Here is a 27,095-nt window from a genome sequence, read left to right as displayed (position 1 = left end):
GCAACACGCTTGTTATTGCCATTTGTTGGGAACTGAACTGTAATGTAGTTTGTTCTTTGGGTTTGGTAATCGCACGATTCAGACAATCTGAAGAAAGATATAGCGTTAGTCTTTAGCTTATTATTAGCCGGCCAATTCAAATAATTTGACAAAATACACGCAGTAGAAACAGGCTAATGTTGTATTCGCTGGCTGGAGTTACTTTCACAGTTGAAGGATGAAAATAAACGGCACAGTGTTTCATAAATTGTTTAAAAACATGTCAAAATAAGTTGCAGTTTGACGGCATTAATAATATTTTCCCACCCCGCCATTTGTTTTTTATGGCCATCAAGAAGGTGTTATCTGTCTAGCATCTGCCTAAGTCTTTGTCAATGTAGCATTACTGTTAGGTTGTGTCACACTCAGTACAAAAGATTATTTGCTCTAATTAATCAACGACAAAGAGTTCTGGACGAGTTGTGAGAGCCCATTGAAAGAACTCACTACATTAAAGGGGGCCTAATTTATGAAAAAGTATCCACTGCTCTCCTAATCCATGCTTCATCTTTTAATCATTGCTATATTTACGCCATCGTAAAGGCTGGCTATTTGTTGGAGTTTTATTAACCACGGATTATGTTTGCATCCATGCATGATCCTACCGAGGAGGCAGATGAGTGAAGTATTCGAGTGTCTGATTATTGTTAACTGACGCTAACTGATGCGTGCATGTGTGTCTCTTCATGACCGCTTAAAAAAACTAAATCAGATTTGTATATCTAAGTCGGCTGATGAATTCACATAAATGGAAGAGAAAAAAAAACTGTAATTTAAACAAAGCCTGATTTCAATATCGCTATGCCAATCACGACACATCATCTGGCAGAGATAAACGTGTTTTGTCGTTAGTGGTGTGACGGACAACTGTTGATCTGTGATCCGTATGGATCCCCACACTTATGAAGGAGAGCTATTAATGATAGCAGCACCGCTAACGGCTACATTACGATGCGTTCAGGCTCTGTTCAGTAAAAAATTAGTAATAGGTGAAGGTAAATTATTACGTTAGCATAATATGTTTACATCATGCTAACGTAATCATTTACGTCCTAATAATGTACAACCTAAAATGTAGTGTTAGTGCGAAACTTGAATAATTACAGTTGTTTGAAGGAGATCATTTCACGACAACATAAATAGATATTAAAGATAATTTTGACCCGTTATCAATACTACTAGCCTATAATACAAAATTAAAGCTACTAATGACAAGATTTTTGTTTGCGATAAAAATACAATCTTGCATTCCCAAATGTTTTGAAGTGTTTTATTGAAGAAGAGAAAACACTACGTGACTATAACAAAGTAAAAGGATGCCATTTAAAATAGTTGATAGTTTACAGACTTCACAGCATTTGAATATATGGCTCAGCTATGATCGGTAATGAGTATAGGCAGCAACAAAAACGTGATCGGGAAGTTATATTTGCTCCCTTTTCTTTCTTTCGTGCAGATCTGTAACTCTGGATTGCTTTTTTAAACAAAAATGTGATGTGGAAAACAAACTTGACATATTAATGTCATATTAATTTCATACTGCTCTATAAGCGTTTCGCCCTATTATATGAATTTGAGTGCATTGGGTCTCATCAGCATTTTCATTAATCTAGAGAGAGAGAGAGAGAGAAGAGAGAGAGAGAGAGAGAGAGAGAGAGAGAGAGAGAGAGAGAGAGAGAGAGAGAGAGAGAGAGGAATCAGAGACAAGAATCTGAGAGAAGAAAAGAGAGAAGCAATCAGAGAGAGTCAGAAAGATAGAGAGGGGAGTCAAAGGAGCAATAGATGGAGTTCAAGAGAAGAGAGAAAGAGAGGACTCAGAGAAAGAGAGGAGTCAGAGAGAGAGAGAGAGAGGAATCCGAGAGAGAGAGAAGAAAATAGAGAACAGCCAGAGAGAGAGAGAGAGAGAGAGAGAGAGAGAGAGAGAGAGAGAGAGAGAGAGAGAGGAATCAGAGACAGGAATCTGAGAGAGAAGAAAAGAGAAGCAATCAGAGAGAGTCAGAAAGATAGAGGGGAGTCAAAGGAGCAGTTGAAGAGAAGAGAGGAGTCAGAGAGAGAGAGAGAGAGAGAGAGAGAGAGAGAGAGAGAACCGGTCTGCACCTCCACCCATCCTGAGCCAGCAGCTGACGTGCACTTGCAGCAGTGGGAGATGGGAGGCATGAGCGCGTGCTTCAAAGTGCGCCACAGTGCAAACGGCTGTCCACGTGCGCCACCGCGTCTGACATGAGCTCGGACTGCGAAAGTTACTACGACGAAGAAAACGTGTTCGTGGAGGGGTTCACGTGTCCGAAAGCGGACAGTGACACCGCGGCGCTTTTCTGCTGCGGGTTCAATGACGTGAAGTACTGTTGCGATGACCCCAATAGCTTTTTTCCGTACAATTATGGATACATGTGGTGGTTAAGGTAAGCGGGGATACACGCAGCCCCAAAAGTGTCTCATTGATCCTTTATACCCGTGTCAGAGGTAACTTCTGGTGTGCGCTCCAGGTTCGTATGACGTGCACCTGAGTAATGGCAAACTGTAATAGAAAATAGTTTATTATATACAAGACTTTAAAAAAAAGAGTGAGTTTTAGGGGTTAAAACGCGCATGTACTGTACTGCGCGTGTTCGTCCCTTTGTGACGGCAATTAGGCTCTTTGTCATGAGAGACTACAGAATAATTAAGAATACATTGGATAAAAAAACACTAATTGAAACTTATTAATGCATATTTTAAACACACCGTTGGGTCCCACATCTGTAAATTGCCAACCACTCGATACAATCATTCCTCTCATTCATTAAAGATCTATAATGCATTGCTCCAACGTTTTATCTGATAATCCCCTGAACTGTTAAAAAAAAATAGAATGCCATTGATAATTCTCAGTGAGGATATAATTGCTCAGTGCAAGGCAAACTAAACCAGCCCCCGCCGTGTATCGTTGGGAAGAGGGATTACAAAGGCAAATACATCTAAAACGATCTCCAGTGCTACATAACCCAACTGGTCTTGTCATTTCTTGCCATTAAGTTATCACATCGGAAGTCTATTGAAGTACAAAGTCATGTAAAAAAAAAAAAAAAAGGCAGAAGATTTTATTCTGCAACTGCATGTCATCATTTACCTGTAATTTCATCCCAGTGCAACTGACGTAGCATGTTACTAACTCATCTCTGTCGGAATGGGCTAGTGGTTTTACCTGGCTCACGGTCATTATTTGTCATTATGTGCTTGTAGGACCACCTCAGTGCTTTCACTGAGTGCTTTTCTCTCTTAAATCACAGAATGGGCGTGCAGGAGTGTAGTGTGTAGTGTTCAATCGCTTTGAGTGGGTCGGAGTACAAAAACTATACAAGTTATAGTCCATTTACCATTTACTCACGTGTTTGGAGAGACACGGGAGGGTTTACTCAAGAGTTTACTCAAGAACTAGAGTCTACACCCACATTAGCAGCTCTGTGAGGCTATACGCTTAGGCTTAACGTTGCTTTAAGCTAAACGCTGAGGTCAGCATGCTCTCATGCTAACATCTGGACACTCAAAATTGGACCATTATTCATTAAAAGAGTGGAAACTAGAGAATTAGACCTTAAAATTAGATCTTAAAATTAAGTCAAAATAGAACAGGTTGCTTCAACTCACATGTTCATGTTTTTGCCTCATTTTTTTTGATATTGACTGAAAATGTTGACTTTCTAGTGTGGATCCAGACATGGATGCAAACTGTAACCTGACTAGCTGATGCACACAATCGCGAGGTGTAGAAAAACGGCATACAAGTAAAAGACAATTAAAAATGTCCTCTAAAAAATAAAACGCACTCTAGGAATATTCATTAATTTTAATCAATGCAGTTGGATCCATATATGTACACAGTAATATATAATCATCCTGCTGTGTCTTTTGTGCTCTGTTTCACAGTTTCGGAGCTTTTGTGGGTCTCTCTGTGGCAGCTGTGGTTCTTCTCGCCTTCATCATCACTCTGTGTGTCCTCTGCTATCTCTTCATCACCACCAAACCCAGAGGTCTGGACAATGGGCTGCCACTTCGAGCACCAGGTACCGGCTGCAGCCAACGCGTCGATAAATTATTCTGAATCATGAAGCCTGACATTTAATCATGGCCAACCCGAAGGTTTTGAAGGGAATAAACTACCAGACTTTAGCAAGCTTGTTTATTTAAATTAAACACTCTGCACACCCCTGGTACACCCACACTTGTATTTTCTCTCAGATGGTCTAATTAGACCTCTCCTCAGGAGCACGGCTTGACTCACATCTCTCACTCTCTTGTCGCCGCTGTTGAGGCTGGACAACTCACGACATTACCAGTGTATCCTAACTGATGGAAACTGCCTTGAGTTATCAAAGGAATATGGAATGAATGTCACCAACATTGTGCAGAGAACAGTCAAATAAGAAAAAACCTAATTAAGGCACTTATGCTTGTAAGGAAGCGCCATCATGAATATACAAAGTTAGTTGTACATTAAAACATACAAGGACAGAATACAGGCAGTAGTAAACATTTTGGGGACTACAATGCTTGTTATTACACAAGCACCAATGAATCAGCTGTAATGTGTTTTGGACATCCACATATTGTTCAGTCTCATTTTAAAGTGTCCCGTCAGATAGGCTGTAAGGAAACGGCAAGATTCAACAAAACAAAAACTGTTGTAAGGCACGTTTGAGGTGGTTTTGGCCCAAGACGAAAAAGAGTCAATGCGATGAACGGCTTATGGAAACGCCTTTACGGAATGAATTCCTTTTTTAATGAAAATGTAACTTGCTTAACTGATCAGCTGTTTCCAAGAGACCTCTCTCCATTTTCCCCTCGTTGACGTGTGATATTTGGTTGAATGGCCGAGTCGACTTGTTTTGTTTCTGGTTTGCTTCCACTATGTTTTCTGGCGGATTACAGACATGCGTAGCCTATAACACCAACCTCCAACCAAACTGTACCCAAACTTATTAATAGAAACCGTGGTGCCTTATTTACAGAGGTGTGCTTAAGGTTGGCTGGATGATTCAATGGAAACATAGCGAATGTAATCATTCTTATGAGATAATACTACCAGGTTTACTTTCTTGTGGTTTGCGTCGTACGACCCTTTACACACACGTTTCTAAATGAACTTTCCGTCTTCTAGGCACATCCAGTCCACAAAGAGCAGGACCGAGCCATTCCAGCGCCCCCGCTGGTCCTCAAGGCCTCAGGAAACACTTCCTGAGGGGCAAGCTGGACTGTGACAACCAGCCCCCGGACCCCGACCGCCTTTTCCAACGTTGTTTCATGGCCACTGTGACGTCTATCAAAGTCGAGGGCCCTGCATAGACTGTCGGGCTGTTTGTCTTGTTGATTGTGTGGTTGCTCAGAAGTCGCTCAACGGCGACCTTCAGAAACCTTTTGTGTGGCCTCCTCCGAACGTGACATGAAAGGCATGCATTGTATTTGAATCATCCGCCGTCCATTTCCACATGTTCTCAATCTATTGCTTAGATTTGATACGCTACTCGGCCACTACGTCAAACGACGCCCCGCCGAACCAGCACCTGTCAGGTTAGGAATGACTTGTAGAAAGTCAACCGTTACATGGCAACCAGTGGCATCTCGCGAAAGTCACAGGCAATATGTTTGTTCCAACGAGGCCTATCTGCCCAACCGTTGGTCTTCAAGGCACAGGCCAGTTATGTGGTATCTCACGAAAAATCGCATATAAGCAGTGATGGAGAGTTGGTGAGGGGCTGCTTGGGGAAGGAGACATGCTGAGAACCAATGGGGAAATCATAAGAATTGAACCCTGATCCTTTGAGATGAATGGTTTTAATTTGCTTAGGATTAATAAGATGGGCTACAATACATTTGGATTTGCCAAGAAATGTCCCTCAAGTCCAGAGGCTCTTAGCACTTGTTGGTCATGTATTACATTTTTCTAAAAAACTGAAAAACAAATGCAGAATTCATTCCTGACATTCACCAAGAAATTACCTCCAAACACTCTTTGAATGGAGATTAACCAAAAGACAATTTAGCGAGTTTGTGAAACCGGAGAGACTCAGTTTGCAAAAATGAAGGCGACTGTGTTCAAACTGTGGTTGATTGACACAAGCCTATACCTTTTAACTCATTACCAAAGATACCTCTGGGAAATTCATGTTCATATTGTTACGCAATCTCAATTACGCCTTTTTATTTGCTTAATTAGCTTCATTTTTTTCATGCGATTAGTGCACTTCAAAGGCACTTTTTCTTTTTTTACGGTCACTCCTTTGTCGCCTCGTTATTTCTCATTTTCAAGCATCACGGATGTCACAACAAGCACCCCGGTGCATTTTTTAATGGCTTAATGACTGACGTGTTTTCACTGTGTTTTTTCAGTCTGAAAAAAGTGGAGTTTGAAAGTTGTTTGTTTACAAGGCAGGAATTGTCCAACGAGTGCATTATGGGAATTGCGGGCCTTTGGTGCTTTTCATGCCTCTGCGCTGACAACAGTTGGTCTACTCGTGTAAACGTAAACATCTTCAGAGTGCCCAAGGGTCAAGGTCACTATGACCATATGTCCGTCTCATTCTTGTGAATTTCTTCAGTACTTTGCACAAATCTCTACCTGCTCGTAATGCTGAACTGATTATAAAATGGTGGTCAAAGGTCACTGTGACCTCACAAAACACAACTTTGATGTAAACTGCAACATGACTGATTGACGGAGGCATACATGAGGTGGTAATTGTAGTTTAAAGCTTGACACATACTAAAGGTCGGGATATCTCCACGTTGCCATGGTTGAGCTTATCTTTTTAATGTGAATTTTGTTATCGGATACATGTCCGTCATGTGCTGCTGCCTTATCGGTTGGTATTCATATATATTTTGTGGCTTAAGTACAGACTGTAAAACATTGGATGAATAAATTGGTCGGTCCTGACTGAAATATCTCAACAAGTGCTTTGTTGAGTGTCAAAGTCGAGGAAAGGACACAATCAGCATCTCCTACCCAACTGTCAGTCTGATACTCGTGTCCGTGCTTTGCTTTGATAGTGCAGAAGGAGAAACCAGAGATTTATGTTGTAGCTCCAGATCCCCATGTCGTGCCACGGCAGTTCTGCTCATTGTAAGAATATTCGTGTAACGTGTCAATCTCTGTTGCCTAACAAATGCACAAGGTCATTTAAGACCTCCGTAGCACTGCCAGTTATGTTTACTACCATTGTATTTGAAGAAAGATGTTGGGTGGCTCAAGTGCCTCACAAATTAATGTGTATTGTCTATGATATGTGTATTTTCCATAATCATTATTAAAGCTATGAACCACACTTGCTTGTGTGTTGTCATTTGCTTTGATGTTCTTAAGTTTGATCTTTCTTCACACATTACAGTATCTCAGTTGCAAAAGGAATGAAGACATTTCAAGTTGGAGGTATACTGAGAGATGTTTTCCCATGTTTTCTATATTTAATCAAAATTTTTAGGCAGCAGCAGCCAGACAGAATATGTTAAGATGTAAAGAAGGTTCAACACTGTCATAAGTGTATTCTGTAGATAAATCACTGGAATAATGAATTCTTTGTAACAGCGCCCTTATTCTGGTGTATGTGGTGGCAATGAAGTTTATTAATAATAAAATTATATTTCTGCTCAGAGAAATAGTTGTAATTTTTTTTTAGTTTTAAAGCTATTATTATTATATTTGACTAATAATATTTACTAAAAGTACTGTTTTCCGTCACTCATGTCTAAATGTTGTTTACGTGGAAAAGGTGAATATTTTGTCTATTTATTGAAGCTGTTATACAGTGAATATGTAATGATTGGCATTACCCAGGTATAAATACCCCAAATATCTAATGAGCAATTTAAGTCTGTTGTTTAGTTAGTCTTCCACTTTGGTCCAGATTGAAATACAACAACTATTGGATGGATTGCTATGAAAATTCATAGACATTTATGGTTTCCCGAGGATGAATCACATTGGTGATCCTCTGACTTCTCCTCTTGAGGTTTGATATCTATTGTTTTAAGTGAAATATCTTAAGAACCATTGGATGGATTGCAGTCACATTTGGTAGACATTGGTGTTACACTTAGAATGAATTATAAATGCATTGCTCACACCATTCTGATCAACAATTTGGTATGTTCAATACTTGGGTTTATGACCAGTAAAACAAATTACATTTGCTCTCAGACATAGTTGTGTCTAATGCTCACTAGCACATGCTAGCAAGCAATGAACAGCATGCTAATATTGCCATTGTCAGTTTTGAGGCAATAGTTTGAAACAAGGACATGTGGTAATAGTGCATTCAGGCTAATACTGTGTGGCCTGAGAGCATCATATCCTGAAAATCATAAGAGCAATACCAAGGCCAGGGTGATGACAACATGTTGATGGTATTTTCTGATGAATCGACCTCTGAGTTCACTACAAATAGCAGGTACATTATCCTTTAACCTGCAAATACCAAAGTACAGCCAAAACAAGGTGCACACTAAATGTTACCAATAAGGGGAGTGGGAAAACATAGATGTCTTATTAAAATGCCAGAACTTCTCTCTCTCTCTCTCTCTCTCTAAAAAAACATAACCAGGGACTTAAACTACAAACGCGTGTTTCTTACACCTCTGAAAATGTCTCCCCTATCTTGTCTATTTTACTGATTATTTTTTTACACTACATTGAACAGACGTTGTCACGTAATGAACAATTGGCAGCGCTGATACCCGGATGAGGAATTTCACTGCCGTTTATGATGCTGAAGAAGAAGAAAATAGCCACCGCTCCATGGATACAAGGGATGCCTAGGCTTGAATGTAACGGCTAGAAGTTACCATCATTATGAGGCGTTTCGTGCTTAACCATATTTATATTGACTTGTAATAAGCTAGGAATGGCCTTGAGGTGCATCGAAAGGGGGTAACTTAGCTGACGCTAGGTGAGCTAACTAACTGCTAGCTAACGTTGACTCTCCTGCCCCCGATATGCAGCATGAAACTTTCCCAAACTGGGTGAGCTACCGTGTAGCGTGTAGCTAACATTAGCGTTACAGGTCGATGTGCGTGACGTTATAGTGAGCCAGGCAGGGCTCACAAGAGCGTCGAATCAACGATGTGGAAACAGGGCGGTCGTAGCTCCGCTCTGGACCGAGCTCAGGCGCTGCTGTCCACTAAGAAGAGTCCGAGGAGCACCCGGGGGGACGCCGAGTCCGTTCAGGGGCCGACGGGAAGTACAGTGAGTCGGACGCGCCTCCGTGGTCTGTGCCCCCGGCGGGATCCCTCGCCGTCTCTAACTTTGGGTGATGTTTTTAACACGTGATGTGTCGTGCCTCCACTTTTCTCTCCAGGGTGCTGTGAGTGGATCATTGAAAACCAAATCTACTTCCTCCAATACGCGCCCTGTATTCTCAGACCTGAGTGACGTGTCCTCGGTCAGCTCCGCCCCTGAGCGCGCAGGTGACACCATGCTGGGCTCTGCTGCTGCTGCTGATGGTGATGGTGGGAAGACCCAGGCAAGAAAGGTGCTTAAGACCAAGTTAAACGACTGTTAAAACTTTAACAAGATGTGATGCAGTATTTTGTTCAGGACATTTTGATGCAATGGGACTTTAGAAACTTCGACAGTGGGACGTTTTTTAAAATCCAATTTGACAACAAGCCTCCATTTTTTGTATTTCTTCCGCCAGGATGTCAGACCTCAGAGCTCTCTGGGTGGAGGGGGAAGCAGGTTCTTGAAGAAGGCTCCACCACCTGCAATCAACAGCAGTCAGTCACCAGTCCGCAAGAGCCAAGTGCACCAGGTGCCAGAACACAGGTACGGTTGGTTCGGTGTGCGTAGGAAAAATACATTTTAAAATGCATCGATCAATGGATTCCGAAAAGTGAATCGTTTTCTATCAACTGATTCTACTCAAAACATTTCCAGTTCTAAATATTCACCTCCTGCTGCTGAAACTCAATTCTTATGTTAATCTTTATCTTTCTCGCCCTCTCCTGTCAGAAACGTGTCATCTTCCCAGCAGGGCTCCCAGACGGCTGCTCTGATTAAGATGGCTCAGATTGAGAGCCGCATCCGCAGCCGCAAACAGGTTCAGGAAGAGGCCAGGCGGGGGCCAAAACCCACGGAGATCCGAACCTCGGACGTGGAAATCTCCCCACTACCAGCCACCCAGGCCCTGGAGTCCCCTGTGCCATACTTGGCACAGTCCAGCAGTGACCAGAGCCTGAAGGGGATTTGTTTCCTTAAGAACAAGACAGCTGGGACTGTTAAAGACATCACTATCCCTGCTCCTGGGTTGCCAAAAAGCGCCGAAGTTGGTGTCAGGTCCAGATCCAGAACTGCTTTGGCGGCAAAGTCAGTGAGAGTAGTGAGTGGTGTCAGTCTGGAAAGTGATGAAGAAGACATGAGGAAACTTCTGGGAGACTCATTGGATTCAGTGGGCAACATCTTCTCGGTACATGGGAGACCCTATTCCATGAGAACAGCAGATGAGGTACCTTTTAATGTGTTATGCTAATACCATTGCACATGGAAGAAGTTCTGGAAAAAAAAATGTCCCCGTTTATCACAAAGAAACACACATTGCCTTGTAATTGCTCACAAATGGAAGTACACACAAATGTACAGATAACAGAAGCACTGTGGTTGACAGTTCAAAACGATACTGTGCTCTTCTCCCTTCCAGATGGTCCACTCCTCACCTCCTCCAGCTGCTGCCCGTCCCTCATCGTCCTCAAACACAGCACCCCCGCGCCACCCTGCCTCTCCTTCTCCTTTCCGATTCGCCGGTCAGGCTCAGTCCCACTTCAGCCCCTCCGTGCTCTCCCCAACCCCTTCTCCTCCCCGTGTCTCCCCATCGCCCAGGGTGGGCAGTCCACAGCGTTCCCTCTCCTCCGCGTCAGGCCGTGGGGAGGTGCTGTCTCTGGAGGAGCTCTTCTCTGTCGGGCCCGGCTCCGAAGACCCCCACAGTGAGATGAGTGCAGTTACCTCTGACGGTGAGAGAAGTTCATCGGGGCAACACACACATCTGGAAAAGACGAAAATGAAGTGTCAATAGGACAACAGTGTTTTCCTCAGTAAATACCATGTATACTGTACCTGTATTATTTATTGATTTTAAAATGTGTTTTCCAATAGAGGATATGTGGTGTTTTTGTTCATTAATCATGTTTTAATTCCTCACTCTTTATCTCATGCATCCTAGATGGACAACAAGGTACATAAATGTGTTGAGTGTTCATAGTTCTCATAGTTCATTTTCAAGTGTTTACTCATCGGGTGCTTCTAATGTATGATGTGGATGAATAGTAGCACACTGAATAATGTGTCAATGAGAATTCTGTGGGTATACGCCATTGTTTATTTAATTCTGTTATGCTCTTGTGTTATTGCAGATTTCAAGATAAATGTAATGACACTAGACGACCTTGGATTTACTGAGAGAACGCCAGAACAGGAGGTGAGTAGCGTCAGAAGTTAATTAAGTACGGTCAAATAAAGTGTGTGTATTTCATTGTGCTTTCTAAATGTGAACTTTATTGTATTCATGAATTATATTAAAACTAAAAGAGCTTTGTGGTAATATTGGCCATCATTTATATCCAGAATGAACTCAATTTAAACAAGAGGACAAGCAACACAAGCTGTCAGAGCCAGATTCATTCACTGTAAATGTGTGTTGCCTTGTTAATGGCAGTATAAACGAGCCGCAAACGCAATGTTGAAATATTATTAAATGTTAAGTTGATGCAGTATATCTGATGACAAACTGTCGCTTATTTACACACCCACATTTGTCTCAGTTTGACAAACCCAAGTCCAGCAGTCTCTCTCAGCAGAGCTTCAGCTTGGTCTCCACCAACTCCTGACATTTTATTTAATTTCTTTCGTGCTGAGTAAGTTTTTCTTTCTTTATTGGGGAAATGGTTGAATCCCGGGAGCGACTCCATAGACTGATATGTTTGCTTTCTTCCTGTTGCCTGAACAGAAAGAAGTCAAACACAGCGTCCCTCCTCCTGGATCCCCCAACAGACATCCAGAGCGGCCGCAGTTGAAAGAGAAGAAAGAGGAGCGGCAGCAGGAGGAGGACGCGTTGGACTACCAAAGTGACTTTGAGAGCGTGACTGAGCCTGATCACAGCGTCAGCCAGGTTTCAGAGCACCTCCAAGGAGATGGAGATGAAGAGGAGGCGGTATCGGAGGTCAGAGAGGAGGCTTCACAATCAAACGTGTGCCGTCTGAGGACAGAAGACGATTACTCGAGCGCTCTCTCAGACACAAGTCGCTCCTGGACCTCAAAACCCAGATCGTCCAGATCCTCCGTATCACCTGGCAGCCGGACATCTCGCCAGTCAAGGAGGCATGCTTCAACGAGAAAGGTTTTAAAAGAAGCGGCAGTACAGACTCAGCCTGATCCTCTGGCTTACACATGGCCCGCCGGTCAGTCTGCCATACGTGGCATTTGCACATTTTAGACACTTGTAATCAGCACGACCACTGCAGCATTTTCTTCACAGTAGCGCAAGTCATCGGGATTAATTTGACAACACACGCATATGGAAATGTTATCTCTGGCTCTCCTCCATCTGCAGGTGTGGCGGCTTTGGGTCCTGGGGTGGACTTGACTTACCTGGATCCCACCCCGGTGGTTGCTCATACTCTCAGTGCAGAAATGGTGGAAGGTAAGGGACACAAAAAGGCCGACGGAAATGCATCATAAATACACAGAGAACGCTGGAGGGCTTTCTGAGGGAGCCTCTTTCAAGTGTATTATGTTGGTAGAAATGCAGAAATAAGTTATAAACCTGCACCTGGACCTAGGTGCTGACTATAATGGAGAGCATTAAGGTTTGTGCGGGGAGGGTGTTACATTTCAAGTGACTTGTACCTGACCACTGTGGTGGGGCCTTTTTCCGCTGATATTTGTTCAAAAATATTTTGATCGGTGGTCTCCACGAAGGCAGAAAAGCCGGTCGGATGACGCATTGGTTCTAAATGGAAATTTTTCAATATCCATTTCTTTGCTTTTTTTTCCGCCTGCTCTTTAAATTGCCCCGAGAGCGACACAGCTGGAGCGCCGGGACCAGCTTCCTATCAGCAGCAGTAGTTTGGCTGCCGGTCGGATCTATTTTTACTGCAAGCATGTCTGACAAGAAAACCCACTAATAATTTATTTAAACTGATATATTTCTAAAGGGAAAATGAGAAATTAAAACCTGATGAATAATAGAATGTGTATCCTGCGCTCGCCAACCATATTGATTTTCCAGACCCTGTGATAATTTCCGGTCAACATATTTAAAACATCAACGATACTCCAAGTGAGGAGCGAGAACTCAAATGTATACAAATAATGTTAAAAGTATGTGTATATGTGTGCGTCCATCTCTCAGCTCTCAGCACCTCCAACCCGGCTGTATTTGCACTCAATGAAATGCTGAAGCAGCAACTCGCCATGATGAAGTGGTTCATCGAAAGCAGGCGACACCTTCACTCCAGCCTGCTGCAGAGCCTCGGACCGCCAAACTACAGATACACCACGCTGGAGGACACCAAGGAGGTGAAGCACGACAACACAAACGCTACACGCTGGGGGATAGTCAGCCGGGAATAATCCTGAGCGGTTTTCCCGCAAAGTTTGTCTCATTGAAAGAACTGCCTGTTGCGTCTTTGTTTTCGCATCCTCGTTGGTTGAATGTCCAATTTGTGACGTCATCATATTCATCACTCTGAGGGATGAGACATTTAATGCGCACAGCTTTTCCTGACGGTGATGTGGTCAGTCAGTATCATGAGACAGAAGTCATTCTTTAGATTAATTCACATCATTACATTAAATGGTAATGTAGAGAAAAAAATGATCTAAATGTGGCTTGGAGAACCCTGTTGACAATATAATAATACAGTGTTTCATCTTTCCGCAGTACATCCGCAAGCACAGATCTCCCAAACTGAAAATGGAGGCCCTAGAAGAGGTTCTGCAGGAGATGAGAGACTAGCATCCTATCTGACCTTTGATGCTGAATGTCCCCAATAACTGAACAGCAGACATGCCATTTTTTTATTCAAATGTTTTATAAATAACAAAATCATATTTTTTCTAATGTGGAAGAATTTAAATCAAATGAAATAAAATGAACCAGATTTGAATGATTTTGACAATTTCACCTGGTTTACCTTGCAATCAGACGGGTAAGCCATTATCTTTGGTATTTTACTTGAGTGAGTCAGATTATATTTTTCTGGTCTACCGTTACTAAATGCAGTTTTAGACACAATACAAACAGTCAAAATATTGAAAAACAAAAGTCCAACCTGCATTGCAACACACTATTTATAGTTTAGGACACTACATGAGCTCCTTCATAAATAAGCAACTTGAAATAAAGACGCCTGCAAGTGAAGTAACAAAATGTTTATTTTAAAAATAACATGTACGTAGTATGCAGACAGTCATACCAGATTTTTCAGTCTTCATCACTAACGAAAACTTGAAATTCTAATGAAAAGAGCAGGTTTGGACATGATCTAAAGACAAACTCCAGGAACATGTATTACTGATGAGGAGTGGGGGGGTTTTGAAGGCACAAATTCAGGTTGCAGCGTGAGTCCTCAGTAGGGGTCGTTGAAAGGGTAGTGAGGATGTCCTGCATCCCTGGGAACTCGTTCTCCTTCCACCTGCAACATCCAAACCGAAAGTGAATGAGTCACTCTCTCGTGATGTGTTCATGTTCATCCGTTAAACCGGGCCTTCTTTAAATCAAGTCTGGTGCTTTCCCTCCTACACAATCGCTGCTTTCGCTTAACACCAAACTGCTTGAGAAGGGCTCGTCCACTGCGAGGCTTTCTGGGCCGATACTGACATTTTGTAATTCAAGTTACAAGAGGACTGTAAAGCATAAAGCCCACTCACTTGGATCATTGGTACGATGTAGCGCCAGCCTTTGTTCAGAGTCGTAATACTCTTCATTTCCTCCGCTTCAAGGGTGAATTCAAACACCTAGACAACACAGCAAGATAAACACACCTCCGTCTTTAAAAAAATAAAATACACTTGTTTGGAAATTAATGTCCCGACTGATGTTTGACTTCACCTGAATGTTCTCTTTAATACGCGACTCCGTCACACTCTTGGGGATCGTCACCACTCCTCGCTGTGCCTGCCACCTGCCAAACACAGAGCACTTGTGTTGAAATGCACTTCCAACGCCACAGCATTATTTGGAAAGGCGCACAGGCTTTCTGGTAGTTAGGCTACAACATGGAAAGAAATCCGCCATGTTCGCCATGTCAGCTTTCTCCATGCTGATTATACTGTGCGTCCCTGTTGGGTTTACGGCTCGTTGCATGAGCCCCAAGTGGCCAAAGGGTGTATTACAGCATGTTTACCTGTGTATTTCTGAACCAAAGCACCAATGTAATCTGTGTATTTAAACTGCTCCCTGCCTTGAATACAATAAATACTTTTACATATTAAACCTTGATGGCACAGCTATTTTTCTGCGTTGGTTGCCTACACTAACAATTATCAATCAGATCAAATCAGAATCATTTATTGCCAAGTAAGTTTACACTTACAACAAATTTGTTGTGACGGGAGGTGCAAAACATTTAACAAAGAAATGTTGACTGCGATATGGAATTGATACAAAAAGACACCTTTTAAAAACATAAATATTTGGCTGATGTTGATGTGAAACTGAAAATGTGGACACCAAAGAGCTGTTTAGTAAAGCAGATAGATGCGTAGGTGATCCCCAACATGTGACAACCTTTAACAGCAGCATTTAAGGTGGTTTTCAAAGACATCACATCTCTAAGATAAGCCTGTGTGTCAGTAGATCGTTACATACTGAGGCAAAATCTGATCCATTAAGTGAGGAGTAGAATCACCTCAGGATAATCTGAGCTGGAGACTTTTTATATTTCTCTGAGAGGGTGGCTATCACCGGCTCCTGAAGCAGGACGGGTTCATCTGGATGTTTCCATGCCCGGTCAGGAGAGCCCAGTGGGCTGTAGCCCGTCAGCACCAGGCCCCGGTCCCGACAGTGGGCCAGCAGCTCTACCTGGGCCAGGTACGGGTGGCTCTCTACCTGCCCAACCAAAACACAGAGAAACCAGTGTCATCTGCGGCTCTCGGAACTCCAACAGCAGGCGCTCACACTTAAAAATGAACTTTGTCATCGCCACAAACGCCCTGTACCTGCAGGACCGTGGGTTTGATGCTGGCGACGGCCAGGACATCGTCAATCTGCCGGCTGTTAAAGTTGGACAGGCCGATAGATCTGACGAGGCCCTTCTCCACCAGCTTCTCCATGGAAGCCCAGGTCAGCTTGTAGTCTATGTCGTCATACAGCAAGGTGCCGTCCTCCTTTTTGGGGAAGGGAGCATCTCCTTGTCTGGGAGATACAAAGTGAGAGCCACATTCCAAACTACTGAAAAAAAGTTTGGCTTCCCATTAATTTCCTGAAAAAAAACCCCACAAAAATCTGCCAGCTTGAAATAAAGATGCAGCAAGTTAATTAGCTCGTTATGCAGATAAAACAAAAGGGCATTATTAGATCTCAGGAAAGGTGGAGCTCACTGAAAGGCATATGGCCAGTGGATGAGGTAGAGGTCCAGGTACTCCAGCTTGAGGTCCTTCAGAGTCTTCAGGAGGGCCGGCTCCACGTCCTCTGGGTGATGCCGGTTGTTCCACAGCTTGGATGTGATGAACACATCCTCTCTTCTCAGGGCCTGGTTCACAGACGACTCACGTGAGGTCAGGTGCGACACACACATTGAGCTTATCATGTAAATCGGTGAAGCTGTTTTACCTTGCCAGGGCCGAAGCTCTCCTGTAGGCCTTCGCCAATCTCCACCTCGTTGCCATAAATGGCGGCACAGTCGATGTGGCGATATCCAGCCTCCAATGCCCAGATAACTGCTTGTTTCACCTGCGACGAGTGGCGAAACAGGACAACTGTTATGTATTTACAGTAGCATTAAATCAGGTTGTGGCCAACTGAGGGCAACAGAATGTACAACATTTACTTTTTATTACCATATTATAAAGTTTATGTCGCAAACATTGCCTATTTTTAATTAGCATTAATTTAGAGTAATGTGTCTTCCCGAATGAAAACACATAATTGCAGCTTTCATGTAGTGCAGATCTACTTCTGCAGTTGCATAGAAAATGAGGGGAATCTATGCGATGACGTTCATCTGCAAGAATAAATAATATTAAGAAGTATTTATCAAATGTTTTTTTGGGTAAGAGGATAGAAGTGCAGCCTCTACCTTTCCTGGCTCACTCTTCCACGTCCCCAGTCCGATTAGGGGCATCTTCCGCCCCGTGTTGAGAACTGCAAAGTCATTCATGCCTCTCACAAGCACCTTGAAAGGACGAGAAAGAGCGTGATTCAGTTAGTGAGAGAAATGCTTGGCTTACAGATGTTCAAAGCTTCAGGTACAAGAGTTGTAAATATCTCATTTGCCTCATAAAGCTATTAAGACTGCATTGAAACATTGAAATCTGTTGTTTTTTGGCTCTTTTATTTTAGTCAGCATCAACTGATTATATTTCCATCTCCAATGTGTTATGTTCTAATGCTTTTCTTTGCTGCATTTCTTTGAACAGAGATCCCCACATTTTGGATTGCATGTCAATTGATTTGCACTCCCCGTACTTTGACTAATGTGGAACATCCGTATCTCCAAACTGAAACGAAGACAATATGTTTCCTTTGATGTGAATCACAACTGCAGTGATGTGTGGCTCCACTGGAATGACAGACAGACAGACATCTTCCAGATCTTTTCTAAAATCCAGAAGTCTCGTCAGCTGATTTCCTGGAAAGTCACGCGCCACACCTCAGCGACTGACCGCGCGAGCTCAGCATTTGTGACACCTTCAGAACTTCAACGCTCGCGCATTAAAATGCGTTCGGGTTGTTGCGACATGTAGAAATGACACAACTGACGTCTGTTTATATATTAATAACTGGGCTGTCTTAGGGACTATGCCATATTATTGAGCAAGAAAACGAACCAAACTGCCCGTACAAACCAAGACAGCGCTTCAGCCCGTGATAATAAAAATGACAGCTAGCTAGTTTTAGCTTTCTCCTGAAACAGACACCCGCACGAGACGTGTCGTTACTACCCGCACGAGACGCGTCATCCGTTACGAGCCGCTCTCGTGTTTGGCTCCCTCAGCTCAGCCTCCCGCTCACCCGCCGACCCACTTACCCGCTGGCTGCCCAAGTCTGAACACAAGCGGCGGAGCGTCAGCAGCTGGAGGACCCGACATGTGAAGGACCGCATGAAGGGGTTTCAGCTCGGTGGCGCGCGTGACGTGACACGAGCTCTCCACCCTCACGTGGCACTCACCGTTTCAAGACGTCTAAACGCGCGGCTTCGAACAAGGACCGCTTCTCGTGGTCCCCCGAAGCAGGACAGGTACGCAGGAGGATTGTTTTGCTGCCAGACGTTCAAAAACACCACCTCATTTTTGTTGACGTTTCCCTTTCCGGGATGCCGAGTCTCCCGTTTCCGGTGAAAAGCACTTTCCAGACCGTATGAGGAGATGGCAGATAGCAGAGAAAGGGTTTTAACTGAATCTGGAGATGCTTGTGTTGGTGGAGCTGCTCTATGATAATAAAATAAAACCACATGGTTGTTAGTTCATCGACTACTAGAGATGAAACAGTCGCATGTCGAGGCAGAGCAAGTTTATTTGTAAAGCACTTTTACAACAACAGCATTCAAAGTGCTTTACATAACACCAATAAAAGCATCAAAAACACAATAAAAAAGAAAACAATATTTAAAAACAAGTAAGAACATTCAATATAACATTAAAAACAGTCAAGAAGCAAAACATAGAATATATATGTAGAATATATGTCAATACAAAACTTGAAATCTTGAAAGGACATTCTAGCAGAGTTATCAGTAATTAGATATTATATATGTGCTGAAGAACTTGTAAGTGTTTTGTTGTATAATACTGTTATTGTGTCTCACAAGGTTTTAATTTTTTATGCGTTGACATTGGACGGGTGGATTTATTTATGATGGAGAGGGTTTGTTTAGGTGTAAGGTTAAGGAGATGGTCAGGTGTAATAACCACTGTGTTATGGATATTTGTTTGATCTGTTATAGCACAAGTTTTTAAGTATGCACATTGCATTAGAGAATGCTTGATATCATACCGATCAATGCGAGCAACCAAAGTTGAAAGAAAAACATCTTGATGGTTTTGGTGTTGTGGCATAATATGCTACATAGCTAAGGTATTGTATATATGCACAATGTATATATGCACAATATATGCACAATGTGCATATATATATATATATATATATATATATATATATATATATATATATATATATATATATATATATATATATATATATATATATATATATATATATATAAAACAAAACAGTTTGATGGAAACAACATATTTTCTGAGCATCCTCGCCGCCAGGGGGCAGACGCAAACCTACAGGGAGGAACACGGACGGATGTAAGATTAATAACAACAACCTGAGTTCCAACTTGGGCAAAACTTGACTGCAGTCAAAACATTTTTGTTTTGTTTTTTCAATTTTATTTGTATGTTATTAGCTACAAATTCCGTATTATGAGGGGGACGTGTTCCTGCGTGTCGTGGACGTGGTTTGTGCTGAAACTTAACGGCTAGTTTAGTCTCTCCAGTCGTGGCAGCTACGTGAGCTAACTTTTTATCAGACGAGCGTGACTTCCTTTTGACGCGCTCAGTACCATACGGGTGTCATACTATGCCCGGTTACTGGTGGCACAGGGCTCCGGGTGTAGCAGGACTGTCTGTAAGCTGTCGCTGACACGTCCTGGTAGTTTGTATGTGGCGCTGAAGAAGCCCCGGTTAGCTCGCAATGCTTCTGCAGCCGCTCCCACCTTTCAACTAGCTGGCTCCTCTCCTCCTTCATCTCTCCTCTCCGTCGTCTCCCGTTGCCTGATGGCTCACTGCGGCTCCTCCGAGGCGAGTGCGGAGGCCCAGGCGCCGCGTCCCGACGGCAACAAGCCGTCACCGGGCAGCGTGGACCAGAGCATGAAGCCGGTGCTGTTCGAGATCTTCGGTGAGATCTGGACCGTCCAGTCCCGCCTCGGCCAGGGAGTGTCAGCCTCGGTGTACCGGGTCAGCTCGGGCAGGGCCACCGCCACAGCCGCCGTCAAGGAGTTTCAGGCCGACACGCAGGGAGGAGATTACGGGTACCACAAGGAGAGGTCCGTGCTGGAGGACATCCAGGGACATAAAAACATAGGTAACAATATGGGTTTACTATGTTATTATAAAAACCAAAACGCTGACATGGAAAATAAATGTAATTTCTTATTTTTAGCTTACATATAAACAGTTTTGATGGCAGAGTCTTTCAAACCCTTATTTGTCGTTGGTGTCTTTTACAAAGAGCTAGTGCCAAATTTGATTTAAAAATCTCTCAATTTAATAAGAACTCACTTGTCATCTGTGGTATGCACGTGGGAGAATATTCTGTCAGACCATTTACAAATAGTTGTAGTCTGTTTTTTAATTTTGCATATGATAACCCACGAAACATGATCTGGTTCCAGTAAAACATCAGGCTTTTACATTTGTTAGTGTTCTGCAAAAATAATTATGGCTAACCGCTCTGTAAACTTGCAATATCCTGTAGTTAATGGTATTGCCTTGTAGGAGGATTGTATTTTCTTAGACGTGATATCATTTCTCTAGTACAGGCCTTGCTGTTTGTAATGAGTCTTTTTTCTGCCAGTGACGCTGTACGGGGTGTTCACCAACCACAGCTGCATGGGTGTTGCCACTCGCTGTCTTCTGTTGGAGCTCTTGGATGTCAGCGTGTCCGATCTGTTGGTGAGAAGCAGCATTGATACTCAGAGTGCGAGGTAATTCATGTTCCCGCTTCCAAATAAGAAAAGAAAATACATGAGAGGTGTCTTGGTCTGCAGGTTGTTTCTGTTTTATTTGCTCGGGTTTCATTCTCTAGTGCCGCCCCAGGACAATAAAGTTCATGGAATGCTCTGTGCTTCTCAAAGCATACAATGTACTCAATGGTGATGGTGAAATGAAGTAATGACACACTGTGTAATAACCTGCACCGCAATATTTTTAATTACATTTACAACTAGGTAAAATGTATTCCAAATTCATGCAATAGGTTCTCCCTTCATGAAGGTTATAATGTCCAGTGTTTTGTTAAAAAGTGCCGTTTGTATTGCATTAGACAGACGGATACATAACTTCACAATTTTAACAATTACTGCCATCAAAAAATACCTTTTTACGTTGTAGTATTACCAAACATAAAAAACGCTTTTGTGGTTCTTGTCCATCTTATCCATCACATAACCAGCTATAACCTCGATCACTTCCCTCGCAGTGACAGCCAAAAGCCGCTCCTGTTCCAGACCGCTCCTGTTCCAGACCGCTCCTGTTCTCCTCCTTGATTAGCTTTGCCTCCCACCAGTGTTGTAAAGCTGTCCATGTGCGGGTGTTCCTTCAAATTTTAAGTGGAGTTCTCTGCAGCTGTCAGACGCCAATTCCCTGGACACAATTTATATTTCACTGTGATGTTCTCGAAACGGATTGCTCGTTTGAAAACCAAACTAAATATCCGATTACTTCAATTTGAAAGGAATGTGTTATGATACATTGTGTATATGTGTATATATGATTCTTACATTAAAAACACAATTACAAGCTACCGCGTTACCTCTAACTCTGGGTATGATACATGCTGCTTGTTGCCTTCACAAATGAAAGATTATTGAAAATGCAATAATAATAATGAATGATGGTGAGTGCAGTCACTGTTAAGACTTCATATATTTAGGAGGTTTTGAGCTTTGTTTAACGTCACGCTATGATATTTGTTAGCAGACCCCAGCAGGGCCACTCCATGTGGCTTATCCAGCACTGTGCCAGAGACCTCCTGGAGGCTCTCTCCTTCCTCCACAGGGAAGGGTACGTCCACGCCGACCTCAAGCCACGCAACATCCTCTGGAGTGCCGACGACGAGTGCTTCAAGCTCATCGACTTCGGCCTCAGTTTCAAAGAGGGGAACCAGGTGGGCGTGACGAGGGATTTGAAGTTCAGTAAAAGTGTAGTCGAGTGTTGCAGTTCTAACTCGCTCGCTGCCTCCCCTCCCCCAGGATGTCAAGTACATCCAGACAGACGGGTATCGCGCTCCAGAGGCCGAGCTGCAGAACCGCCTCGCTCAGGCCGGCGTGGAGATGGACGGGAACTCGGGCTGCACGGCCGGTGTGGACATGTGGAGCCTGGGCATCATCCTGCTGGAGATGTTCTCAGGAATCAAACTCAAAGACACCGTCCGCTCGCAGAAGTGGAAGGTAAGACAAAGCTCTGCTCATGATGGATTGACAATTCTTTTTCTTCGTTTTTACTGAAATCAGACAGACGCTCTCAAAATGTTAAAAATGTACTTAAAAATGTTGCGTTGCAGCATTAAAAGTTGACTGAACAAGATCCAATTGTCTTTAGAAACATTTAATTGTCGTGTAGATTTGATAAAGAATAATCAATTTGAAAAAATTGGCAAACTTGTGATGTCATAAAAATAAATGTTGATGCTGTTTTTGAGTATATTTAGAATATTAAACTAACTTGTCGCATATTTGAACATAAAGTAACAGGGAAAAATGAAACCAGAAAACGTTGACACTATTGGACTTAATCAAACAAATAAATGACATTTGTAGAATCAACTGTTCAGTCAGGAAAAGTCTGAAGCAGAACCTTGGTTGCAAAAGAAAAACAAATGTTTTCCTCTCATTTTAGGATAGCAGTGCCGCCATTATTGACCATCTTTTTTCCAGCAACAGTGTGGCGTGCCCTCCCATCCCTGTCTATCACCTTAGAGACCTTATCAAAAGGTAAGTTCTTACACATAAAGCTTTTAATTGAGACTGCTTGGATACGACTGCGATGCTACTTACTGTATCATGTGTTGTGTTGAGGAATATTGTCTCGTATACCAAAAGTCATTTTGGTACTTTGTGTGTGCAGCATGCTTCTCAATGACTCAAAGCAAAGATGCACCGCTGAAACCGCCCTGTTGAGCCCATTCTTCAGTATTCCCTTCGGTAAGTGTCAATATTTGAGACGTCCTCCAAGATCAACAAATCTATGAGTGTGCCACATTCACCATGAAGACATTCCGGATACGGGAGCTGCCATCTTGAGATTTTGACAGAGAGATAGAGTCTGTGCAGTAGTGATGCGGGTGCTGGAGATGAATTGTCGAGGTCACACCCGCCTGAGCCAATCGTGAGCAAATCACGCACACAGCTCCTGAGTGTGAGCCACTTAGCTGCTACGTTAGCTTCACAATAGTTGTTTATTAATAGTCAATCTGTCGGGGTTTATTACTTATACCGCAGCAAGCCACAAGAGAGCAATGGAGATGTTTTGACTTTGATGTCATCCGTCTTTATATCAAGTCTAAGGTGTGTATGCGTGTGTGTGCGTGTGTGTGTGTGTGTGTGTGTCAGCTCCTCACATTGAGGACCTGGTTCTGCTGCCCACTCCTGTCCTGCGTCTGCTCAACCTGATTGATGACAGCCATCTGCACAACGAGGAGGAGTATGATGGTACAACACTCTGTCTTTACATGTGACATTACTTAGGGCATTTTTAAGGTATTTTCCTGTTTCTTTCCAGAGCAATGGAGGTAAAAGTAAGTCAAAATGTTTGTCATTATTTCTCCCAGACATCCTGGAGGACATGAAAGAGGAGTGCCAGAAGTATGGCTCGGTGGTTTCTCTGCTCATCCCCAAGGAGAACCCGGGGAAAGGACAGGTTAGACTGTTGTTTAGTGAACAAAAATGTGAACAGTTATAGGACATTCTCAGAGTAAGAAACAACATTTATACTTTATTGTAATCATAGAGACCCTCAGCTGGGTTTAAGATGAGGTCATGAGGTGGTAGCACACCAAACGTTATGAAGGCTCATCATTGTGCTAAAAAGCAAAAGGAGGCAATATTGTCTTTATTATATGTTTTAAAGTCGGGTAGAATATAAAGAAACAGATGATTTTAGCAGTTTTATTCTGTACAATTACCCTTGCTTCACCGATATTGTCCACTGGGTGCAGCAGCACCGTACTCCTTTCTGGTGCTGAAGACGATCCAGTTGGATTGTATGTCAATGCTTATGTTTAACAACAATTAGCTTGAAATGGATCTTATTGGCACATTTCATTTGTCAGCAATGTTGTCTCTTTTTCTTGTTTGTAGCCGGTGAGAAGAAAAAGTAAGAGGTATCCGTTGTCTCGTGTGAATGGGCCAACGAGTTCTAGTTGACTTATTTATTTATTTGAAAAAAGTGCCACCTCCGAATCCTTTTCAGCGGACTTTGAGCCGCAATGAAAGTCGTAACGAGGGACACTGCATCCAGTGGACATCCAGGGTTATGCACACATGACGTCACTCACGCACTAATCCATCACTATGTCCTGTGTGTGGCCATCAGGTGTTTGTAGAGTACGCCAATTCCAGCGACTCCAAAGAGGCTCAGAGGCTGCTGACGGGCCGCACCTTTGACGGGAAGTTTGTTGTGGCCACCTTCTACCCTCTCAGCGCCTACAAGAGAGGGTACTTGTACCAGACTGTGCAGTGAAGTCCTCAAGCTCAGTTTACACATCTGCCCTTGTTTGCATGAAAGAACACAACCGTATACCACAGAGTCCATCTTCTCCTTCCTTTTGGGGTTAAGCCTTATGCATGTCATTCATGTGGTTTTTCTACCGTGAACCTGTGTTTCTTGCAGGGTCTAAATTGAACTCAGCCGCCATTTCTGCTTCCTCCAGTTTACTCCACTCTCTGGTCTGGGCACAGTGCCGCCTGTTCTAGCTTCCATTTCCCTCTCATTCGTTCATTCATAAAAAAAAGACCACACTGAAATAATGAATAATTGACAATAATAAGGACGAGTGAAATCTGATCTGGATGGATAGAGCAAAAGCCTTTATAAAATAAAGCCTGTAGAAAACGTCTCTGTAGAAAATGTTCGAGAGAGACGTAGTATTTGATGAGAGACATGTAGCAGGACGACACCGACTGCCCATTAGAATGTCTGGGAGTTTTTTCTCTTTACAAAAACATCTTGTGAATTGAATTGCAATGATCTTGTTATCGTTTGTTTCGCTGAACATTTAAACTGAGGTGACGGAGTGGTACAATCCTGATGGAAGTTTTTGCAGTCTATCCATTGCTTTCTTCAAATCCTGCACATAGTGACTGTGTAGCACTATGCAACGTGAAGAGATCATATGCAGTGACTATTGTACTGTGAGTGGGCCGATAAAGTGCAATGTTGAAATCTTACAACTGACACTTTCTAATATTTCATTCAGCCTGCTCCTGACCCACTGGATTAACGGGAGGTACCGCCAGCCCTCTTGGGAAATACATCGTTTCCCCGAAATGCAGGACATGCATTCGTTTTGTACTTCTGTCAGTTTACGAGAAATGTAGCCAGCTGCATGACAGAGTATGATTATATAATGTTAGGTTGTATGATTATATCAGGGCAGGAGGACAGTTTTGTATAGAAGCATAATTATGTCGTGTAGCAGCGACAGAGAGTTGGCGAGCTTGGTATTTTTTGCGGTGGAAAGCACTTAAAGTTGAACCAGAAACCAGAAAGTTTTGTTCTCTTGGTTCCACCTTTTGATACTAGTTGATATCTATCTATCTATATATCTATCTATCTATCTATCTTGTATCCATCAAGCCCACTGTGTCACACTGAAACCTCAGATGATTTTATACATTCAAGCTAGCTAGCTAACCACAACGCTGCTATACCACCAGGTTGTGCTCCACTTGCACGCGTCTACTCCTCGAGTAGCCGCGCTGCAGAGGGCCGAGAGCATAATTCCCATCGAGCAGGCAGTCATCTCTGTAGGCTTCTTCACAAAAATGCCGCCAGTCGTTTTCCATTGCATTCTTGTCAAAGCCAGACAAAGTGGTCTTTACTGAAGAGCAGCCGCTCAAACTACAAGTGACAGTGTTTTGCTAATGCTCGTATTAGCTGCAGGAAGTGCTACACTGTTGCTATTAGCTAAATGCTAAACAACTAAATAGCATCAGCTGCTGCTTTGCATTTTGCAGTACTGTTTAGCATTTAGCAAACAGGCAAAATCAATGTCGCACAAGTAGAGATGTCATGAATTGACACTAATAATAATTATTATAAAACGTATTTATTAGCACCTTTACGAACAGGGTTTACAAAGTGATTTAACAGACACAAGCAAAGCAAAATGAAGGTACAAGGTAATAGAACAACAGAAGGCCAAACAACACGCAAGACAAAATTGAGGTCAAATTTAAACACAGGAAAAACTGCACGTCAGATGAAACTAATACAATAAATACAAATACCAGGGAAATGCAATAGGAGCAAAGAAAACATCAAAATAAACAAATGGAAAAAAGTTAAAAGATGAGCAAGGCTTTGTGTTATTGCTGAGTGTTGCAACTTTTCATTGGTAAGCAAACAAACAAATTTCTCCTCTAAAACGTCCATCGTCTCGCTTTATAGTCAGTGTGTTAGAACTGCAGCTGCTTCATGTTGCTGGGCACAAATCAGGATGAAGCTCTGCTCTGTCTGTTTGGATAATGTGATTAGAGTATGTGGGAGAAACTTCCTGTTCTATAAGATATTTAAAGCTTAATGACGTGTATAAATCTTCCTCTTTCTGAGACCTATTTTCTATAAAAATATTGTGTTTTTGCTTCCCCTCAAAGAAAATATATTTAAACTCTCTAATAGAAAAACAGAGTTGTGGGGGTAAAGCATCTCAAGTACTACAAAAAAACAACATATTTTTCTACCACCTTTTATGTGTATGTGCCTGAAATTTCCCACTCGAGACTGTCGTCACTGACCTAAAAACCTTGATTTGAAACTCCAACCACTAGAGAGCACTTTTGAATCAGAGCTCTGTGGTACGCCAGCCAGACGGCGACTGTTGTCCGTGACTTGTAACCATCCAAATGACATTACCAAGGTAAAA

At 42.7% G+C, this 27,095-nt stretch overlaps 4 protein-coding genes across 6 annotated transcripts; 3 read left to right on the top strand and 1 right to left on the bottom strand.

The window, feature by feature from the left end:
- Positions 1-2,227: 2,227 nt before the first annotated feature.
- On the top strand, positions 2,228-7,298 carry LOC137793634 (protein shisa-like-2A). The gene is made up of 3 exons (XM_068589904.1): positions 2,228-2,441; positions 3,946-4,082; positions 5,177-7,298. Exons 1-3 carry the CDS (start codon positions 2,260-2,262, stop codon positions 5,359-5,361), a joined length of 504 nt encoding a protein of 167 aa, XP_068446005.1. The 5' UTR covers positions 2,228-2,259; the 3' UTR covers positions 5,362-7,298.
- Positions 7,299-8,885: 1,587 nt separating this feature from the next.
- Positions 8,886-14,173, top strand: cunh19orf44 (chromosome unknown C19orf44 homolog). Its single transcript, XM_068589677.1, has 10 exons — positions 8,886-9,256; positions 9,369-9,542; positions 9,708-9,835; positions 10,022-10,514; positions 10,707-11,016; positions 11,416-11,480; positions 12,009-12,459; positions 12,612-12,701; positions 13,413-13,579; positions 13,944-14,173. The coding sequence occupies exons 1-10, from the start codon at positions 9,134-9,136 to the stop codon at positions 14,016-14,018; spliced, it is 2,076 nt and encodes a 691-aa protein (XP_068445778.1). The 5' UTR covers positions 8,886-9,133; the 3' UTR covers positions 14,019-14,173.
- Positions 14,174-14,429: 256 nt separating this feature from the next.
- On the bottom strand, positions 14,430-18,539 carry akr1a1b (aldo-keto reductase family 1, member A1b (aldehyde reductase)). 2 transcript variants are annotated; one of them, XM_068589678.1, is made up of 9 exons: positions 18,253-18,379; positions 17,302-17,397; positions 16,836-16,955; positions 16,604-16,755; positions 16,223-16,418; positions 15,913-16,112; positions 15,114-15,186; positions 14,933-15,019; positions 14,430-14,697 (listed from the first exon to the last, which is right to left on the bottom strand). In XM_068589678.1, the coding sequence occupies exons 1-9, from the start codon at positions 18,325-18,327 to the stop codon at positions 14,632-14,634; spliced, it is 1,065 nt and encodes a 354-aa protein (XP_068445779.1). In that variant the 5' UTR covers positions 18,328-18,379; the 3' UTR covers positions 14,430-14,631. The 2 variants fall into 2 exon arrangements, with proteins under 2 accessions (XP_068445779.1, XP_068445780.1); XM_068589679.1 differs by lacking the exon at positions 18,253-18,379 and adding an exon at positions 18,394-18,539 and having other exon boundaries at positions 14,432-14,697.
- A 975-nt stretch (positions 18,540-19,514) lies between these two features.
- On the top strand, positions 19,515-25,617 carry uhmk1 (U2AF homology motif (UHM) kinase 1). 2 transcript variants are annotated; one of them, XM_068589619.1, is made up of 9 exons: positions 19,515-20,315; positions 20,808-20,937; positions 21,932-22,118; positions 22,204-22,401; positions 22,850-22,944; positions 23,078-23,154; positions 23,563-23,661; positions 23,781-23,869; positions 24,545-25,617. In XM_068589619.1, the coding sequence occupies exons 1-9, from the start codon at positions 20,009-20,011 to the stop codon at positions 24,689-24,691; spliced, it is 1,329 nt and encodes a 442-aa protein (XP_068445720.1). In that variant the 5' UTR covers positions 19,515-20,008; the 3' UTR covers positions 24,692-25,617. The 2 variants fall into 2 exon arrangements, with proteins under 2 accessions (XP_068445720.1, XP_068445719.1); XM_068589618.1 differs by having other exon boundaries at positions 21,929-22,118.
- Positions 25,618-27,095: the final 1,478 nt, after the last annotated feature.

This window comes from Clinocottus analis, unplaced genomic scaffold (genome assembly GCF_023055335.1).
Source record: "Clinocottus analis isolate CAN_PGR_092001 unplaced genomic scaffold, fCliAna1.0.p SCAF_23, whole genome shotgun sequence".
Taxonomy (NCBI): domain Eukaryota; kingdom Metazoa; phylum Chordata; class Actinopteri; order Perciformes; family Cottidae; genus Clinocottus; species Clinocottus analis.
The sequence above is the reverse complement of the archived record's forward strand: the minus strand, read 5'-3'. Positions and strand labels throughout refer to the sequence as shown.

Excerpts from the sequence above, each read along its gene's own strand:
- cunh19orf44 (XM_068589677.1), top strand. The coding sequence starts at position 9,134 with ATGTGGAAACAGGGCGGTCGTAGCTCCGCTCTGGACCGAGCTCAGGCG. Across the intron at positions 9,543-9,707 it reads GGAAGACCCAGGCAAGAAAG|GATGTCAGACCTCAGAGCTC; the intron begins GTGCTTAAGACC and ends TTCTTCCGCCAG. Across the intron at positions 13,580-13,943 it reads CGCTGGAGGACACCAAGGAG|TACATCCGCAAGCACAGATC; the intron begins GTGAAGCACGAC and ends ATCTTTCCGCAG.
- LOC137793634 (XM_068589904.1), top strand. The coding sequence starts at position 2,260 with ATGAGCTCGGACTGCGAAAGTTACTACGACGAAGAAAACGTGTTCGTG. Across the intron at positions 2,442-3,945 it reads GGATACATGTGGTGGTTAAG|TTTCGGAGCTTTTGTGGGTC; the intron begins GTAAGCGGGGAT and ends TCTGTTTCACAG. Across the intron at positions 4,083-5,176 it reads GCTGCCACTTCGAGCACCAG|GCACATCCAGTCCACAAAGA; the intron begins GTACCGGCTGCA and ends TCCGTCTTCTAG.
- akr1a1b (XM_068589678.1), bottom strand. The coding sequence starts at position 18,327 with ATGCGGTCCTTCACATGTCGGGTCCTCCAGCTGCTGACGCTCCGCCGC. Across the intron at positions 16,956-17,301 it reads GGAAGAGTGAGCCAGGAAAG|GTGAAACAAGCAGTTATCTG; the intron begins GTAGAGGCTGCA and ends CACTCGTCGCAG. Across the intron at positions 16,756-16,835 it reads AGAGCTTCGGCCCTGGCAAG|GCCCTGAGAAGAGAGGATGT; the intron begins GTAAAACAGCTT and ends TCTGTGAACCAG.
- uhmk1 (XM_068589618.1), top strand. The coding sequence starts at position 20,009 with ATGGCTCACTGCGGCTCCTCCGAGGCGAGTGCGGAGGCCCAGGCGCCG. Across the intron at positions 20,316-20,807 it reads CCAGGGACATAAAAACATAG|TGACGCTGTACGGGGTGTTC; the intron begins GTAACAATATGG and ends TTTTTCTGCCAG. Across the intron at positions 22,945-23,077 it reads CTTAGAGACCTTATCAAAAG|CATGCTTCTCAATGACTCAA; the intron begins GTAAGTTCTTAC and ends TTGTGTGTGCAG.